The sequence below is a fragment of the Ixodes scapularis genome, unplaced genomic scaffold, assembly GCF_016920785.2.
Source record: "Ixodes scapularis isolate PalLabHiFi unplaced genomic scaffold, ASM1692078v2 PGA_scaffold12__126_contigs__length_90152505, whole genome shotgun sequence".
Lineage (NCBI taxonomy): Eukaryota > Metazoa > Arthropoda > Arachnida > Ixodida > Ixodidae > Ixodes > Ixodes scapularis.
In genome coordinates this window covers 40298631-40317171 of record NW_024609838.1, presented here as the reverse complement: position 1 = coordinate 40317171, position 18541 = coordinate 40298631, and the positions used below count along the sequence as shown (strand labels likewise).

Genomic DNA, 18541 nt, shown 5'->3' with positions numbered 1-18541 from the left:
GTGAGACCAGATGAGATATATAAACTATTATTGTAATTACATAAAGTGTAAAAAAAAAAAAAATCTTCAGTACATGAAGCGATCTGGATGCCGAACATAATGATAACAAGAAAAACTGGATGTAGTATCCTCTAGCAGGATTATACACCGGTTATGTGTACATTAAGGCTAATTCACACATTTCCATTTTACTGTGCCGTAAGCCATCACAGGCGGTCGTAGAGCAGTCAATCACAGTCAATGCAAATGTGAGATAGAAATTCAGTTTTTAGGAGTTTATGTTGCAGACCTCAAGGACGCTACAACGAAAAATCCAGCAAAGCTCTTAGGGTCACAATATCCCACATTTAGTGTGAGCTCTAGATATATAAAGTGTAAAGAATTTCCATTTACCAAAGACCAGTAAACAACAAGCTATGGAAAATGTTGGGGTGAGAAAAAACATGCCAACTTGACGATCACAAGGAATCCATGGGCTGGCACATTACCAGCTGACACAGGATAGAAAGACAGGTTGCAAATAAAGCCAAGCTTATCAACAAAGCAAACTTCTAAACGAGTACTGACGGTTCAGGTGACAGAGGTAGCTTGAATAGCTTGGCTATCAAGGCAACAAACGTGTGAAGACCATGTTTTGTTGTAGCCCACACAAAACAGTTTCATACAGGAAAGCTCACATGTGTATGAAACAAAACGAGACAGGCAGAAATTATCCAAATAAATAACTCCTGATCCTATGCAAGCAAACAAAACTACAACATTCGAGCATTCCTGTTCAAATGCAGAACATTAGGAGTAGAGAAAAAAGGATGGTTTCAGAGGGTTGCATGAAGAAACAGATCTCATATTACACAACAAAAGATGCTACAATGTAAACCATGCTACACATGCCAGGTTAGAACAATAGTATTAGCTACACCTACTCAAACTAACATGCTCATACAAGGCAAGCAGCAAATAAACAATCCCGTTGGAACATGACCACTTGCCATGCACAAAAGCCGAGCAAAGACCAGCACTAGTGGGACGCACATGCTGAAAGACTGTAGTCGGTTTAACACTCAAAACCTGCACACGCACGCACACAAGAAGGCACACGGGTACAATGTCGAATTTTTGCCTTCACATGAACTTACATGTAACGGTGATACTCTGTGGTTGTCTGATCAGGATAGTAGCGCCTATGTGGAGTGGAAACCAAAGTTGAATGCACGCTCCACTCTTATAAACCCTTCTGCATCATTCACTCAACCCACAGAATTGCACAGCTAAAGCATAACCTGAGCCCAAGAAACTGATTATGAGAGCAAGTCTTCAGCACAAATCTTCCATCGAAAGATGTTCCATTTCTGGAAGGGTTACTAGAATACTGGGGTTGAAACGAGCAAATAAACTACTAGCTGTATGATACCACGAGATATTGGGAAATGTTAAAATGACATTGCAGTCAGTGATGGTGTTGGTTGGTACGTACTACTCTGATAATAAGAATCCAAGTTTAGCACCACTGCTGCTCTTCCCAATTTCTTTCCAATTTTCAATGTATATCATACAGCTCAATGGTTTGCTCATTTGAACATGCAATGATATGAAATACCTTGTCACAATGGGGATGATAAGAATTCTCAGCCATCCTACAAAACAGTCCAGAAATAAGTGACACTACCTCAAGCATGCTCACTACTTTTGTCTGCAGCTTATATGTGACCCTCACTAACTTGATGAACCATACGAATGTCAGACTTCAAAATAACTGTTACACAACTCTAAGAAAACACCATGCTAAGTGATACACTTCTTCATGCTTCTCAAACACTACCTATACTGCAAATGCTCCAAGGTGAACAAACGTCCTGGCCACCTACTACTGACAAACAGCAATCTGCCTTGACTGCCAACCAATGTTGGCAAAACCTGACAGGCTAAAACGCCACCGCGACCTCTCTAAAATGAGAAGCAGTGGGGCATCTAGGTTGGCAACCAACTGGGTTGTCAGACGGCACAATTTATGATAGGCATAAACTGTCACAGAAATGTCAGCACTTGCTGCTGTCTGCTCTCTCTTGGCACTTGCTCAAGGGCACAGAAGTCAGGGAGAAGTGATGTATATTTCTAATAAGTAGAAAAAATCTGAACTAATAATGATTTCTTTGAATCGAAGGATAATGATGAAAGATACAGTCTAATCTTGTTAATTCAAACTCTCTTAATTCAAACTTGCGGATAATTCGAACTAACACGCAGGTCCCATCCTATGCGTCTCTATGGGAGAGAACTCCCGGTAATTCAAACTTTGTTTTATTCAAACAAATTTTCGGTCCCCCTCGAGTTTGAATTAACGAGATTCGACTGTATCAGCATCAACTGCAGTGGACTCCTCACCATTCAAACTGCACCATATAAAGCCATCCACAAAGAAAGCCCTTCAATGCAATCATGTCCCATAACATATTCAAACCTACCACCTTCAGTTACCTCTAGACTTTGCTATTAGTTTTGTGTACTTTGGAGAGTGCAGTTTATTTGAACCGAACCTTAAACTAAGATCTAAACAATTACTTTTCACTAATGCCACAAGCCATTACCTACAAAAAACCCAAGTATGCAAACAATGCAAACAAAATGGCTGCCATTTCAAAACTAGCCATATCGTCCGTCTTGCGGCAAAATCATCTTTCGCTGACCTCAGTATCTATGCAGGTCTGTTGTATGCACACTTAAGTCAACATTTGCCAACATTACAGTCCACCTATGTCCATGTTTTAACACAAAAAGGAACTCCCAAAATTCAACAGGGACATTTAAGTGACAGTAATTAGAGTCTAAATGCCTTGGAGTCTACCGCAAGCTGGTAGTGCAATACTTCTTAATAGAACATTGTTAGCATGTGCTCTACGACTTGGGGTTCCAGATGTTTTAGCAAGCAACGGTTCAGTGAACAATCGTCCTAGCAAACAATGCTTTGTCAGAAAATACTTGACCTGCAGACAAGTCCTAGAGGCTTAAACATTGTCACAAAAAAATGCTAATAGTAGTGATAACCCATTTGGGCCAAAGGAAAACATATTTAAAAAAACAAATGCTGCCATTTACTAAAACACTGTTCACTGATGCGATACACCACTTGCGAGATTTGAAGACACTACCAACGTTGCACACTCTATCGTCACAAGTTAAAGGCTAAGCTATTTTGAAGGGCAGCAGTGCACGAGGGTTGGGTGCAATGCTCACTGAAGCGTGCACTTCATTCGCCACGTGGCATGCAGGCGGGAAAATGACAAAGAATGCCGCAGGAGTCATGCCTGACAAAGATGACGGAAAAGCAAGGCAGGAAACTCGTCACAGAAATTTGTTAACTATCAGAGAGTGTCACTTCCTGACGTGCTAAATATCTTAGGTTAGAGAAACATAACTACCCTATTTTCCGGTGCATAGGTCGCAGTTTTGCCCAGAAAATTTCTGTTGGTGTGTACTACCCAACGGTGCAACTTGAATGAGTTTTTTTTTATATGTATGAACTGTAACTGTGCAAGATGCATGCTGTATCATCATTTACAACAAAGAAGTGTGACTTATAACAAGGAGCGACTTATGTACCGACTTTTGGTGGAAATGGCCGTTTATAGGTGCGACTTTACAACTGTGCGACGATATAGACCTAAAACTATGGCACTCTACTCTCGAGTTCTTTTATGTATGACTACCTTCCCCAGTTTTAGGTGGTTAAAGGTTTCATGACATAAAGTAAATTTGTTGTTGCAATGACAGATTCAGTGTACGAACATGAAGTGTATTCTGCAGTAAAAATGTATAGTGAATGGTAGACAGAACCGATTTATTGAATGTAGAATTAAGGTACAAATGTCGAAATTCTAGTTTTTATTTTCATAATTTCTTCTCACTATGCTCGATGACCTGCAGCCAAAACTCCATGCATTCTTTGGTTTTCAGCTATAATAGGCACACTAACAAGCGAAAATCTTTTCTTGAAATTAGTTTCTGCCCACGAGGTAGATTAAAAAAAAAGCTTCCATAACAATAACGCGCCACTAAATCACAGTAACGAGTTTCCTGCCTTTACTCTGCCCCAGAACTTGCAACATCTTTTTTTAAGAGTAAAGAAATTGCCTGATATGAAAAATGTAAGCCTATCAACACAGTTTTGTTTTTAAGAAAACATTTTCTAAGCAATAAGAAAAAACGTCAAGAGAAGCAAGCATCTAAACTTTAGAAGCAGGGAAGAGTATTTCTGAAGCAAAAACATGAAAATTTATACGCAGTTTGCACAAAATCCAAAATAAGAAACTAAGTGCTCACTGGTCATAACTATGCTAAAAAAAAGCCCAATTTCAAGTGGCCAATACCTTTTTGCAATTTCCAATTTCATTCCATCATTCATTTTGAAGCCCAGAAAGAAACCAACAATATCAAGAAAAAAACTCTTTTAGATCCAATTTAGTAAACGCAGTGGATATCGTTAAGTACCAACGAGCATTCTTAGTTACTTGAATGCCATAAACTTAAAGAATTCGCAAAATCGTGGAGCACACATTTAGAATTTCACCCAGATTCGCAGACCTCAACGGCCAGAGAAGCATGCTTGCTCAAGAGTCCAAAGTATGATTTCAATTTTTTTTTTTTTTCTCTGAGAATCTTTGCACCTTTTCGCTCACGTTTTCACATCAAGCAGTTTCAGAATTAAAAAAAAACAGAAAAGATACTTTTTTTAGAAAGTCATTTTACATCCGTTTGATGTCTAGCGGTTCGTATCTGTGACAACACCAACCTCTGCATTCTCTCCACCAGCTCAGTGCGCACTAGGTGTTCTTCCTCTGTCGATTCCGTCTTTCGGTTAATGATGCTGCGGAGGCAGGGGAGAGGCGGTGAGTGGGAGAGAGAGGGGGAGAGAGAGAGAGAAGCAGGGGAAAGGAGGGAAGTTGCCAAGCTGGGACACGCAAACAAGCGACGGCAGCAGTGCTCTCCCACCCCCACTTCTAAAAACGCCGGTGGCAGTGCAAACGGAGGCTGCCGTCCCCACTGTTGATTTTCGCTCTTTCGTCTTTTTCTTTTTTTGCCGCTCGCTTGTTTTGGAAGAGGTCCTAATTATCCGGAGGACCCTCGGCGTGTTGCGAGGGTCCTCAAGATTGGTTGTTGGGATGAGACCCCCCCCAAAAAGACCGCACGCTTATTAAATGCGGCCGACCAAACAATCGATGCGGCGAAAATCGAGTCCAGAGAGGACATCATTTGGGATGCCCCGAGCTAGCAAAGAGCATGCCGCAACAGCGACGAGGCAAGGTTTCGGGCTCCGGCAGCAAACCTTTCTTTATAATTACCCTCTGTACCAGCGTATCTCTCCAACATGCCGAGGTTTCTCCAACAACCCGACATAAAACGAAAAGGGCAATCGAGAGTAGCGATGGGGTTATCCAAAACGTGCCACGGAAGTCTGGAACGGTAACTTTTTTAATTTACAGAGAGTCAGCTCTGCTAACTACCATAATGCTTCGATAAGATCATATACGTAATGCTTTGTATTAGACTCATAGAGCAAGTCGTAAACCGTAATAGTAGCCGACAGGATGAGGGCGGCAGGGAGGGCTTCCGGCTATCCCGTCTTCAGCGCGAGCTTCCAACCATCGATAATGTTCCAGTGTCACGCGAGTTTCGAGCATGCACGCGCAGTCGAAGCATGGTGGAAGGCAATCTGAAAGAATAGCTCTGTCATTCTCACCCTGCCGGTGACTATAGCATAGAGTAAGTTACCGTACCTTCAAAATTAAGCACGGGTTGCTTCATCCCAAGGAAATGACTTTCAGTTTCAGTACAACGCATGCACCAAGTCCAGCTAACCCGCACCAAACCGTCTACACCTGATCTGTCAGGCTGAGGTTGTCCGGTCGGTTCGATAACTGATTCGAATGCCCCATTTAGCTCAGATGCAGTTCCGGTAAATGTTTTCAGGAACAGTATGTTTCTTAATCATACCCAATCAAATATCATTCTACGGCGACAAATCCTCAGTTGCCGGGCATCGCTTAGAGTGACCTAATATTCTGAGGGTACAGCATTCCATTGCCCGCGCAAATACTGCAAAAACTGAGGCCTTCTAGGTTTCCGAGCGCTCGTTGCCAGCAATCTCGGCGCCAGGAGAAAAACAAAAAGAAACTCCCGTGTAACATGTAATGTTACACACGAGCACTGTGACTTCTTACTAATGCGTAACATTTACACGAAAGCTCCGAACAGCTGGTGATTTATGGCAGGCCAGGGCGGCGATAACTGCAATTGTTTTCACTAGGGAATTTTATAACAAACAGCTCATAATCTGGTCCCTGAAATGAGAATGCTGGCCTGCTTGAGTCTGTGCCAGTTCTGCTCATCCCAATTCAATTAAACTGCCTGCAGCATCCACTTCAAAGTCCTCAATTGCGACCCAGCAACAAAGTTGTGAAGTTAGTTAAATGGGGTTAAGGGGTTTTGGCACTCCGGAACATTCATCAGCTCTAGTACCAGAGCCATGACTAAGTCAATATTACAGTAAAAGTCATTCTATCGTATGAATAAAAAAACCTAGCGGGCGACACTGCAAACATACAAGTTCAAAGTACTACCATGACAGAGCAGCAGAGCGCACTGCCAAGGGTAGAGGCACTCACTTTTGCAACGAGCATTTGCAGGAAAGCTACAACTAGAAACTGAGGGATGTGTGCGGCCGTCAGCTAAGAGGTTGGGAGAGCATCGTGTACAAGATGCAGTCACAGAAAGCTTGGAAGAACGCTCGGGAACATCGGGTGGGTGCACTTTACAACTTCCAACATTCGAGCAACGACAAAATGAAACAATGTAGTGCAAGGTAGCAAAACAACCACGATGTGCTTTCCAACTATCTCTCCGATTTCAATCTTAGGGTTGCCCGCTAGCACAATCACACCCAGGATTTGAACGGGATCAAGGATAAATGTGAGGGTATGACAAGCAAGCCGAACTCTTTGGTTTAAGACACTGGATGCAACGCGAAGGGTGACAAAGCTTGTTTTCAAGGTGATAATGAGTGAAGTATCGACAATGCAAGCGACCTAAGATTTAGTTAAACAAAATTCTCAAGCAATGTAAACCACTTTGGAACTCTGCTCAAATGCCAACATACCACAGCCTTCTTGCAAACAAAACCATTATGCCTTTCTTCCTGCAGAGCACAAAAAGCCATCAAGATCTATGTATGGAACCCAGCGAATTAGTTAGGTGACTGAGGCAACTTTTGGACCTCAATACATCGTACAAAGTGGGACACCAAGCACAAATTTGAGGCAGAACCGGAACATGTTCGTGGCTCCGCCTCAAATTTATAATTTGTTAGGATTGCTCACACTTTACTGATTGGCTATCTATGGCAAAGAAAACAGGTAGGTTTTGCTCGCAGAAAGGTTGACTTATGCCCAAGGAATGACAGTAGACGTGATGCTATGCTAACGACATACACGAGGTACACAAACATGCGTGGGAACATGCTCATGAAAGCATGTGGAAAAACATTCGCCGAGGAATGCCCATACTTTTTAGTCTACAGAGACGGATCTATTGCGCCTACGAAACCGGGCAGAAAGGTAACAAGGGGTAAATGTGCCGTGCACTAAGGAAATAGTAAAAAGGTTTGGTCAGAGACACTCACAGATGAGAGTCTGTCATCTTGGGACGGGTTTCCTGGTCGTCGGTCGCAAAGTTTCCGAGCTGCGGGGACCTCCAATTGCTGGGAGGCTCCTCGGCTGATCCGGTCACCGAAACGCTTGAAACGCTTCCAACGTCGTCTCGATCTCTCAGCTTGAACTGAGAATAAGAAACAACAACAAAAAAAAAATAATGATCACAAAAACTATGAGTTCATCTGCCAATGGGTCACACGGCAACAAAAGCAGTTATGCTTATGTCAGTTGTCAGAAAAAAAGTGCCCGAGCATTGTGAATCTTTTGTTCCAAGCCAGTAATTTCATCTGCGCTAAAGTCACTGTCTGAGCCTCCCTATTGTAAAGTCAATCTACAAGATAAAAATCCGTACTACGTCAGCATATTTTTTACCACAGAGCAGTAACTCAAGTGCTTGCACAAGCATTTTAAGCTCCCTCTGACCTTTCAGTACCACAATATGCTTAGAGCAATCTCTTAACCTTGCTCTTAGAATCCTAAAAAAGCCCAAATTATGATAGTGCAGGACCCATTTTCTTAAGAATGCAATCAAACTTTGTGACACGGCTTTTCTTCTTCAAAAAGGGTTGTGCATGACCTTGATTTGGGGTTTTTCAGGTACTTAGAGTGAAAGGATTAAGTGATTGAAATGAAAACACAAACTCAAAAGCATCTTTAGTGTCCCTTAAATATTTACTACACCAGTTATATGCCTTCTTTTTGTCCACGCAACATCACTCTTGGCCACACCTCAGCAAACCTTACTCCTGAGGGCCCTCACTCATCCTCATCTTCACAGGTCAGGTGAGGGTCAGTGAGTTTCTGAACCAGGAAAATTTTTGAGTGTGAGGACTGTGAGTGCGTGAGGGCCGTGAGTGTGTGAGGGCCATGAGTGCGTGAGGGGCGTGAGGACGGTGAGTTGCGTGAGGGCCATAAGTGTGTGAGGGGTGTAAGGGCGGTGAGTGCGTGAGGGGTGTGAGGGCCATGAGTGTGAGGGGCGTGAGGGCAGAGAGTGTGTGAGTGACACGAGGGGCGTGAGGGGTGTGAGGGCTGTGAGGGTGGTGAGTGCGTAAGGGATTTGAGGTCCATGAGTGCGTGAGGGGCATGAGGGCCATGAGTGCATGGGGGGCATGAGGGCGGTGAGTGCGTGAGGCCCCCTTCAGACGGAGCAACTTTCTCAGCAATTTCGGTGCTGATGGCAGATTGTTCCATAGCTTTCTCTAGATCGACACGAATTGCTGAGATCGGGTCCGACTCGAAACAAGCGAGCAACTCGGAGCAATTCGAAGACGTTTGACGCGGCTGCATCCAATCAGGGACGCGATATTTTCACATGATACTTTGTGCCAGTGATGATAACAACAAAAGACTTGGTTCTGGTTTGAAATTGATAGTTTTTGGAAATAAACTGTTTCAGAAAGATGCATTAGTATACTCAACGAGATCTAAATGCATAAACACACATTTATAGTGCGTAATTGTGTGTCTAAATTGTGCAGAAAAAATAAAATTTCATGATGATAATGGCAAATTGCATCAATTGGTTGCTGCGTGCGAACACGGGCGGCCTGTGTTGTTGGTGTTGCGACGTCAAGTTTCTGGGCAAACTAGCCCTATCTGAAGCGGGCCTGAGTGGCATGAGGGCCATAAGTGCGTGAGGACCGTGAGGGCGGTGAGGGCCAATGAGGGCGGTGAGTATGTGAGGCGTGACGGCCATGAGTGTGTGAGGGCCGTGAGGTTCAGTGAGGGTGAGTGAAGGGCTGAAGGTGAGTGTCACTGTGAGGATGAGGGTGAGTGAGGGGCTGAAGGTGAGTGTAGCTGTGAGGGTGAGTGAGGGGGACTTAAAATGCCGACCTCTGCTCTTGGCATGCCTATATATGCCAGCAGTGCTATCACGTCTTGTATTCTTGGTCTGTTAAAATGCGCTCTTGAGCTACATTGAAGTATGACTGTGACTGATCGTTTCAGGACTTGCACTCGATCACATACCTTTTCAAGCTGGCTGGCTACAGTTTGACGTTCGGCTTCTAGTTGCCTCGTAAGAAGTTCAAATTGGGCCTCCTGAAAAAATAGTGCAATCACAATTAAGTTACTGTCTTAGATAACACAAAAAAAAAAACACTTTACACCAGTTTTTCATACGCCCAAGTGGCAAACGAAACCCAAGAATAAAAACATTCTGCCACAACCAGACTAAATAGACAGAGCATTCATCACAGGCTATAAACATTAAGAATTTTTGCATAAAACAAAGCCAATCGCCCTGGTGAGACAATTTAAACACTGCCCATTAATTGTGAAGAGAAGAAATTAAAATCTCAAAGCCTACCAAATATATCATTACATGGATAGACATGCTATTAATGTAATAAGCGTGTATATTCGCAAAAGCACTTTCTAAATTCAAACATTCGTGCCATTACTTCTTGATATGGAGCGTGATTCTTGCTAGAATTAAAAGAGATGTCACAGACTTGAATATCTCCAAAGAGAACCAATTTACCTAACAATTCAAAATGCAACAGCTTAGGTATAAAAAGTCAATAAATGCACACAAACTTAATCTTTGCAACATTTAACTACATATTAGCAGTTTCACATTCAGCTTGCTGCTATTTATATCAAGAGCAACAAAATGTTTTCTTTGAAAATTAAGAGAGTACATTACACAGGAAGGCAAACATTTTAACCATTAGTTTTATTTGTAAGAAATTTGCAGGGTATATTCATAGCTGGAAAGAGGATGACATACAAAGTTTAAAGTTAACAAGTTTATCCTTTAAAGAAATTACGTAAAAGTACATAAAAAAAAAACACTGCATCACCTGAGGAAAACTATCATTTAGAGATGGTAATGCTAGACCAGTTCTTTTGGCGAAACATACAGTACAACACCGATGTCACATGGCTACAGAAAGAAACTACAAGAATTATACCCTTTTTAATATAAAATTAAAAAAAAATATGTAAAGATGTTTTTATTTTTTAGGTTGAAGATGCTGCAGCTTTTCATAACAAAAGACCATAAAAATGCAGAAAGTAGGCTCACAGCCACATTTTCCACATATTTCAGTATAAAAACTTCAAAAACTGGCTCCACATATCAATTCATCATCAGATGATAGTTTTCCTGAACCGAGATTTAATGCCAAAATGTGAAATTGAGGTTAACACGTTTGAAAGTTCAGAAAGCTGCACTTTAGACAGTGAAGGCATGTCGGAAATAATTTATTCCAGAAAAAATACTTTATAGTCACAGGAGTGGAGCTTTCGGACAGTATCCACCAGGATATTTGAAAGCTGATAAAACTACCTGTTAAAAACATAACCTAAAAAAAACAAATTTGGGTAATGTCTTTTTTTTTTTTGGCCTCGGCTTGCTTTGCACATTGCCCATGTGCAAAGCAAGGCCTCCACAATATCCCCCTCAAGTGAACAAAAATAGTCCAAAGGACAAGGCCAGAAAAAGGAACGTACACAACAGGACAGCACCTCTCCTGTCGTGCATGTTCCTTCTTTTCTCCTAGTCTTTTGTGCTGTTTTTGTTCACCGTGTATAAAGACTACCAAGTAGCTCAGCTTTCAACTTTATTAGTCCCTTCAGGCTCTGGCCTGGCCCACCAAGGTCTTATCGAAGGATCCCATTTTCTAGATTACACAGCGTGAACAAGGGTGGTTTGAATAAAGTTTTCTCTCTCTTTCTCTAACTTTCTTGCCCCTTAAGGGTTACAACTATACCTTACTCCCCAACAATTAAAGGACAAACTATACACAAACGAGAAAATGTACCCTAGTCAGCTGCTTAAAAGAAATATTGGACGTTTGAGAGATAACACCATTCACAAAAGGGTTAATATATAATAATAATATAATATAAATAATAAAAATTTATTACAGCAAAAATTGAACCCAAATTTATATTCATCAAATATGCTTAGATAAAAAGAAAATGCTTCCAGGCTTGTTGCACCAAAACAACACTGGGAAAGGAAATGAATGAAGAAGACCAGTGCTTGAGGCTCTTCCAAACATCAACTCAGACAAAAAGAAAAAAAAGAAACAACAAAACAGCGACACAACTTTGCAAAGCTGACCTTTTCAGCAATTTCTGTGGCCTGCACGGCCACAAAGCAAACAGAAAAAACAACCACAAGGAAGTGGATTGACTTTGAGTCGTGTTATTCCCCCAAAGCGATATAAGCAAGTAGGACACTGGACTTGACCCAGATTAGGGCGCATTTGTTTGTTTTTTGTTTTCCTCTCCTGCCCTCCCGTGCCACAAGAACTAGTTTGGTGGCTTTCAGACGTGCTTTCTCTGTCCCTGCGCTGCCACGACCGACACGACTGCCTTCCAAAAGCTGGGCCCAGCCTTCGGCGCAAAAAACGTGTTGGATAGGTACAAGCAACAACAAAGCCCACAAGTGCCACTTCCAAGGAAATTCGTGTCTTGCCAGAAACAGGTCGATTTGGGCATTCTCGTCAATGTAAAATGTTGCTCCCGAGCTTGCGGTTGCAGCGATAGCAACAAAAGCTCCTTTCCAAAGCTGCGTGATATGGCTTTTTGCTGTATGTTTGCACACGGGTCAAGTAACGATAGAATATTGGTTACACCTCACTAAAAAGCGAGTGGACGAGTGAGCCCTTGGCAGAAGCAAGATGTGTGCACCCTGCGGCAGTTTGAAAGAAGATTGCTAAATATTTTAGGCGCCCATTTCATCATTCACTTGGGTATAGTTGATGGTATTACCATAGCAGAAAACGAGAAAATGACTTCTTCAGCATGCTTACCTACAACCAGAGTGTGAGTGGCCAAAAGGACTTTAAGAATTCTGGTGAGATGATTGGTTCGAGTAATTTTGAAGCACCTTTTGGAGTGGCCAAAAGTTCACTTGAAGTGGCCAAAAGTCCACTTGGAGCAGCAAAAACACTTTTGGAGGACCAAACATGGGTATTCTCTATTCTTACTCATTGTACGGCAAAAGCTATCCTAAGATAAAGATTCATGTGTCGGCCTGTTCAAATGAAATACACGGCAAAACTTTCCGAATGAAGACAACTTGGGAAGTGCTATAGAAAAGACAATAGGTTTATTATTGTCCTGCCATGCCCCAAAATGAGTGTAAAAGGTGTTCTACAATGTGTCTCAATGCTTCCAATGCTCGCTGGGGACGCAAAAACCAACCCCTGTCCAGTCACTGTCTAACAAGTCTTGGAACAACTTCTGAAAGGGCGGAAGACAATGAGCAAGGATATCAGAGAAATCGAAACTACACAGCAGTCTGTTTCTAAGCAACTGAATGCAGTCAACCAGAAAATATTGGAAATGGAAATCACTTATACCCTTTAACTGCCATGGACGAGTCTCACTTGTCCACACTCGCTGTACTAATTCTCCCAATGACGAGCCTGACTCGTCCTGCGATGCGGACATGTCTCCTACATGCCATGGACGAGCTAAGCTTGTCTAAACCGCTCCGTTGCTACTGTCAAACACCAGATGGCGGAAAGCAGCTCAGACTTTTTTCTCTCTCCAACAATTTTGGCAAAGATGGAGCAATCATCTAGCCCCCTGGATTTTAAAAATGGCGGCGTCCTAAAGCAGACGAGATGTTTCTGGCTTTATGTGGTGTTGGACGTCAGTTGAAAAGGTTTCGATGCATTGGATAAAGGAATTTTAACCTTGCTATTTTTCATCGATCTTCAAGATGTCTGCCACATCTTGAAGATCCGACGAAAAATGGCAAGGTTAATATTTCTTTATTCAATCCATCGAAACCTTTTCAACTGATGCCCAACACCACCATAAAGCCTCAAACATCTTGTCCGGTCAGAAGCAGCCATCCAGATAAAATCACACCTCTAATGACATGCACAGGCACATTTAAATATTCACTCTTTCCACAAACTATAGAGGACTGGAACTTTCTTCTTTATGATACAGGGAAGATGGACTTTCTAAGCCAATTTGAAAATGGGCTCGCCTTCATATTGTCCTATAGTGCAGGCTAGACTTTATGCTGTATTCATTTTTGCTTTTTACATGTCTGATTGAGCCTACTGAACGTTTTTGCTAATTATTGTGAGTTGTGAGCAGTATGGCTTGTGCTTGCTTGATTTTGTGTGTTTGTTTCTTATTGTGGGTCGTGGGCAGTCAAACTGTGTCTAAAACCTTAAGTGTGTAGCCAAAACATTGACCCAAAATGTACATTTTGCTTTCTATTGTATTGAGTTCTAAAAATCCCCCCTGTATTGGCCCTTCTAGGCTAACAGTATTAATAAACAAACAAACAACAAACAGCCTACCTGCTTGGTCAACACATCTTAGAATCGATTGCAAAGCATAATTAAGTTGCAAAGCTGCACCTCAATGGGATCTCAAATGTAGAAGCTTATGATGGTGCAAAGTCAGCGTGTGGAGAATAAATGTGCCTTAAAAAATCCAGCTGAACTTAATAATGCTATACCCAAGCTTTCATTTCAGTGCTAAAGTAAACCTTGTTTTAATTTAAACTTTACTGACTGCATCCACAAAGAGCTATGGGCATATTTAGAGGTGTTAATGAAACAAAAATTAAACCTATGGTCCCGCCCAGCTACACCTGATCAACTAAGAAACATGACACCTTTGCCAATACCCAAGTATGAAGTGTTCTCCATTAAACTCAACTTCTTAGAATGCCGCAGTCCATCATATAAGCTGATCACAGTTTTATTTAGTAAATTTTACTGCCACATATATGTTGCCAATCAGAATACACAAAGTTTTATTTCTCCCTTTTTCCAAATGCACGACACATGGTTGCAGATCATTCCATCCAATGGAGGAAGTGCACTCAACGAAGCAAATTGAACCTTCCAAACGGACCCCAAAAATGAGAAATGAATGTTCCTAAACTTCCATGTACTGAGTCATATTTGATACGAAGGTCATGTCGAATTACGCTTTATATATCCAAAAGTTTTAAAAACTCGCGCAAGCATGCTACAACAATCTGGCAGTGTAGCGACGCCTGAGCTATTTGTTTCTGCATTGGTAAAGCGAAACTAGCTTTTGGCACAATGTTGATGCAAATTCCTCATATTTTGGTAAAATGTAGCAGGATGTAGCAAAGTAAGCTCTTTGGCGCAATTGGCGCAGCAGTCACGTCACTGGAATTGAATTTTTACTTGACCCAGAGAGCAAATGAACTTGGGGCGACTATACCAGTTGAATTTTTGCCGCAATAGACGATGTCGGGAGAGTTCCGCCTCCACAGTCGCATTTAATGCTTAATTGCTACTACCGTAGAATACCGTGCATCCGGCCATACCACATTAAGCACCCATTCCCAAATTTGTAAAATCTGAGAAAATATGCACAGTACATTGATATGTAGAAGTGATGACCGGACAAGCGCCCATCCCCCATTTTTTCATGATTATCTCAAAATTTTGAGTGGGCGCTTCCCCAGTATTTTACGGTAACTAATTAAGTAAGAATATCAAATCAACACTGTGGTAACTTTTGCTGTTCAATCAACTGAATGGGGTAAACATTGCACTGCAATCTTCGAGCCACAAACCAACTTGCTCTTCTGAGACTTGGAATAACAAATACTGTCCAGAGTTTTCCCAGCACCCTGATAGACAACAAAACCAACGTTGCTCTTCTCTTCACCAGGCAAACAACTGACATTTTTCCCATCGCAGCTTGCCGCCCCGGCAAGGTTTCACACGAATACCGCGTTTCATCAGTCACACACACTTCCCCTAGGTATTACTCCCACGATCCGATGACCAACCGACGACACAAACAGGCGGCGACGTTCCGACAACAATCCGCTCTCACCCAGGAAACGGACGATACCAAAAACACCCTCGGAGTGGTGTGTGGGGGAGGCGGGTGGAATGCTCCGACGGCTCCGACCGAACACGCGAAAGGCACCCGTCGCCGGTTCTTGTCGATCTTATTTTTCTTTTTTTCGCACTTTTTTGGGGCGGCGTTCGCCGCTGGGACGCCCTCTTCGTCCAGGCTCCGCTTTCCCCTTAGGATGGATCGCAGCAGATGCTACGAGGCATCGAAGCCAATCCGACGCAGCGCGAGTGTCACGTGACCCCCAGGAGGTACGCAGCGACGTTACGGGATGCGCATAATCACGTGACACATTCACATCGGCTGGGTCGGCTCGTAGGCTCCACTGCGGTCCACCATAACGCGAAACGGAAATATAGCTGCGCGTGCAAAAGGAGGGAATGCCAAGGAAGAAAAATGGGTTTGGACTCTCCCGAGCTCTCGGCGACAACCCGAGAAGTAGGAGCGTGTCGGCGAGCGAACAAGCGTCGACGGCCGTACCAGAGGGGGACAGAGCGGGACGACACGAAACGTATCGTAAAAAAAAAAAAGAAAAAGAAAAGGAACGAAAACGTAGCAGACGACGTTCGTTCTCCGGGAATCCGTAGCGTTGCCCCAGCAGCCGGTCGCTCGCCCGTTCCTTTTTCGTCTGCTTTCCGAGCGTGTTGTCCCCCCCAACGGCCCAGTATTTTCTCGGCGGTCGCGTCTCTGTCTTCCTGACAACAGAGTTATAGCTGCTGAAACGAGCTGCGCCCCCCTTATTTGTCGCTTCATTCCGATTAAATGTCGCCAGCTTGTCTTTTGGTTAGCAGACAATGCAACAAATGAAAAACAAAAAGAGAAAAGAAAAGAGGCGTTCCAGGTAGGGACATCGCGACCCTTTGCCGAATTTGGAAGTTGGACTGCTTTGGCGGAATTTCGACCTTTCAGAAAAATAGACCAACTAAGATTTATGGACAGTGTTGCTCGACTTCTACGGAACACTCTGAATTTCGGGCAACAAATAATTTATAAAGTAGTTAATTTTAGAAAGTATCGCAAGGGTTCAGGCGAGCTGGTGAATATTAACCCTGTTGAATTAACCTGAGACTTGGGTAGAGAAGAAACAAAACGTAGAAGAGACTTCTGCGTTTTTATGTTTTTTTTTTTCTCTACACCAGTCTCAGGTTAATTCAACAAAGTTAATTTTATATTTTATAAAATTGTTACCACTCCCCTTGCTAAAACAAGTGTGAAAGCACAGCCAAAGAACCGTGGAAGAGTGCGATCTCTCACTGAAGTATTTCCAGCCAAAGCAGTGCCTCCAATTTACAAGGTATATATATTTTCTTCTTCGATATTCGGTGAAGCTTTATAAACATCCCGGCTCAAAATTTGGTTTCGGGCGTCGACGGCAACACCGAAACTATCAGCTAAAGGGATGGCAAAACTGATTATCAGCCGTACGGCCCACGACGTGACGCCACGAAAATGCTGCGGTACGCGGTACAACCAACCAACCGCAGCTCCATCACGATGTGACGTCACGAGGGTGCTGTGCCAGTGTCCCTTGACTAAGGTCCGTTCACACACTTGCAACCGAATACGGCCGAGAGAGACGAGACCTGTTGAAACCTTTTAAAATGTCTTACAACGAAATAACACTGGCACGCTGGCGCCATCTATGCGGTGACCCTGGAACTGCATTTCCTAAGAGCGAAGGTTGTGCGGGATTTCCGAGGTCAAATGTGGGTATTATCTACGAGAAAGGCTCGTTCATAACGTTGACAAAGGATTTTCGAGCCAAGAAAGGATAATGCGCGAGAGAAATGGAAAATATGCCGGACCTCCAAGTTTACACTGCTACCCAATAGATGGCGCCAGTGTGTCCTCTCGTCGTAAGAGATATTAAGAGGTTCCAAGGCACCCGGTTCTAAGAGGTCGCAAGTGTGTGAATGGGCCTTAACCCACTTGCCGTCCGCTAAAGAGCCGCTGGTCGCATCTTTAAATCGGTTTTAGTGATGGAGTACGCGGCATCCCTTTGAAGTAATATTTCGGCCGTGATCAGATCTCGTACCACTAAAGCGATACGAGTAACCACATCTGGAGCGGGTAAATGAGGCCATGTTTGTATAGAGCACATCTACTTAATGAATACAGCGCTTTTCCTCGGCCAGGTGTCAGCTCGATCTAAATTTTCGCGCAAACACACATAATAAAATTAAAAAAAAAAAAAAAAAAAGATTTTGCGCGAGAAGTTGGAATAGTCGAGCCTCATCCAACTCGCTTCCGAAATCTCCAGTTTCAGGCATCACAGTTCGACAGCACAAAATCTTGCATCGTCCCGAAAGAGAAGCACACCGGTAGGTGTGGCTTCTCACAACTGGGGGTGGCTACGCCTTGTTCTGTATCTGTATTACGAACAAAGACACAAGTACTCGCGAACACACTTGTACGGGCGCACGCAGGTGTTCACGTCACGGTTCGGTTAGACCCAGGAGCGCTCCCTCCAAGAAGCAATAACAAGTGTTCGCCGACTTCTTTTTCTGGCTGTGCGCGCGCGCAAGGGCGCTGATGGATCACAGTTTTGCAACAGCAAGACCGACGATATCGTTTCCCAGAACGTAACAGTTCACGAGGAAAGGTTATTCGAGTAGTCGTCAAGAGGCAACGCCAAAAATACCCAGGGCCACGCTGCTACCGGTACAAAACGACCCAAGTTCACGCTACAAATCGACCCTTCATGAAGTTCTCGAGGACCAATCGATTATATTTCTTTCGTTTTTCTCCATTTTTTTACCTCCCAGACTTCCTAGCAACTTCAAATAAATAAATAAATAAAAAAAATCTCACAATATGTCAAGAAAGAAAAAACGATAAAGAACAACTTTATGTTAAGGCAAAAGCAAGTTCAGCTGGCAAACAAAAATAAAAACACGAAGACGGAGGTAAAAGTTTTTGGACGAAAACAGTTTTACCAATGGATGATATTATATTATTATTTGCTTTGGTACAAAACACAATAAAAGATAGTTTAATACAAAAAAAAA

General features: G+C 42.9%; 1 protein-coding gene across 7 annotated transcripts in view; it reads right to left on the bottom strand.

The window, feature by feature from the left end:
* LOC8043998 (catenin delta-2) overlaps window positions 1-18541 on the bottom strand; it is a 78672-nt gene that overhangs the window by 40989 nt on the left and 19142 nt on the right. For 4 of the 7 annotated variants that reach the window (XM_040206901.3, XM_042289535.1, XM_042289531.1 and 1 more), the window contains exons 3-6: window positions 9672-9743; window positions 7673-7827; window positions 4787-4861; window positions 1137-1181 (exon numbers count right to left, since the gene is read on the bottom strand). In XM_040206901.3, the coding sequence (XP_040062835.3) occupies window positions 1137-1181; window positions 4787-4861; window positions 7673-7827; window positions 9672-9743 (347 nt within the window). The remainder of the gene's footprint in view (window positions 1-1136; window positions 1182-4786; window positions 4862-7672; window positions 7828-9671; window positions 9744-18541) is intronic. The other 3 variants (XM_042289533.1, XM_042289532.1, XM_042289534.1) reach the window with 2 other exon arrangements.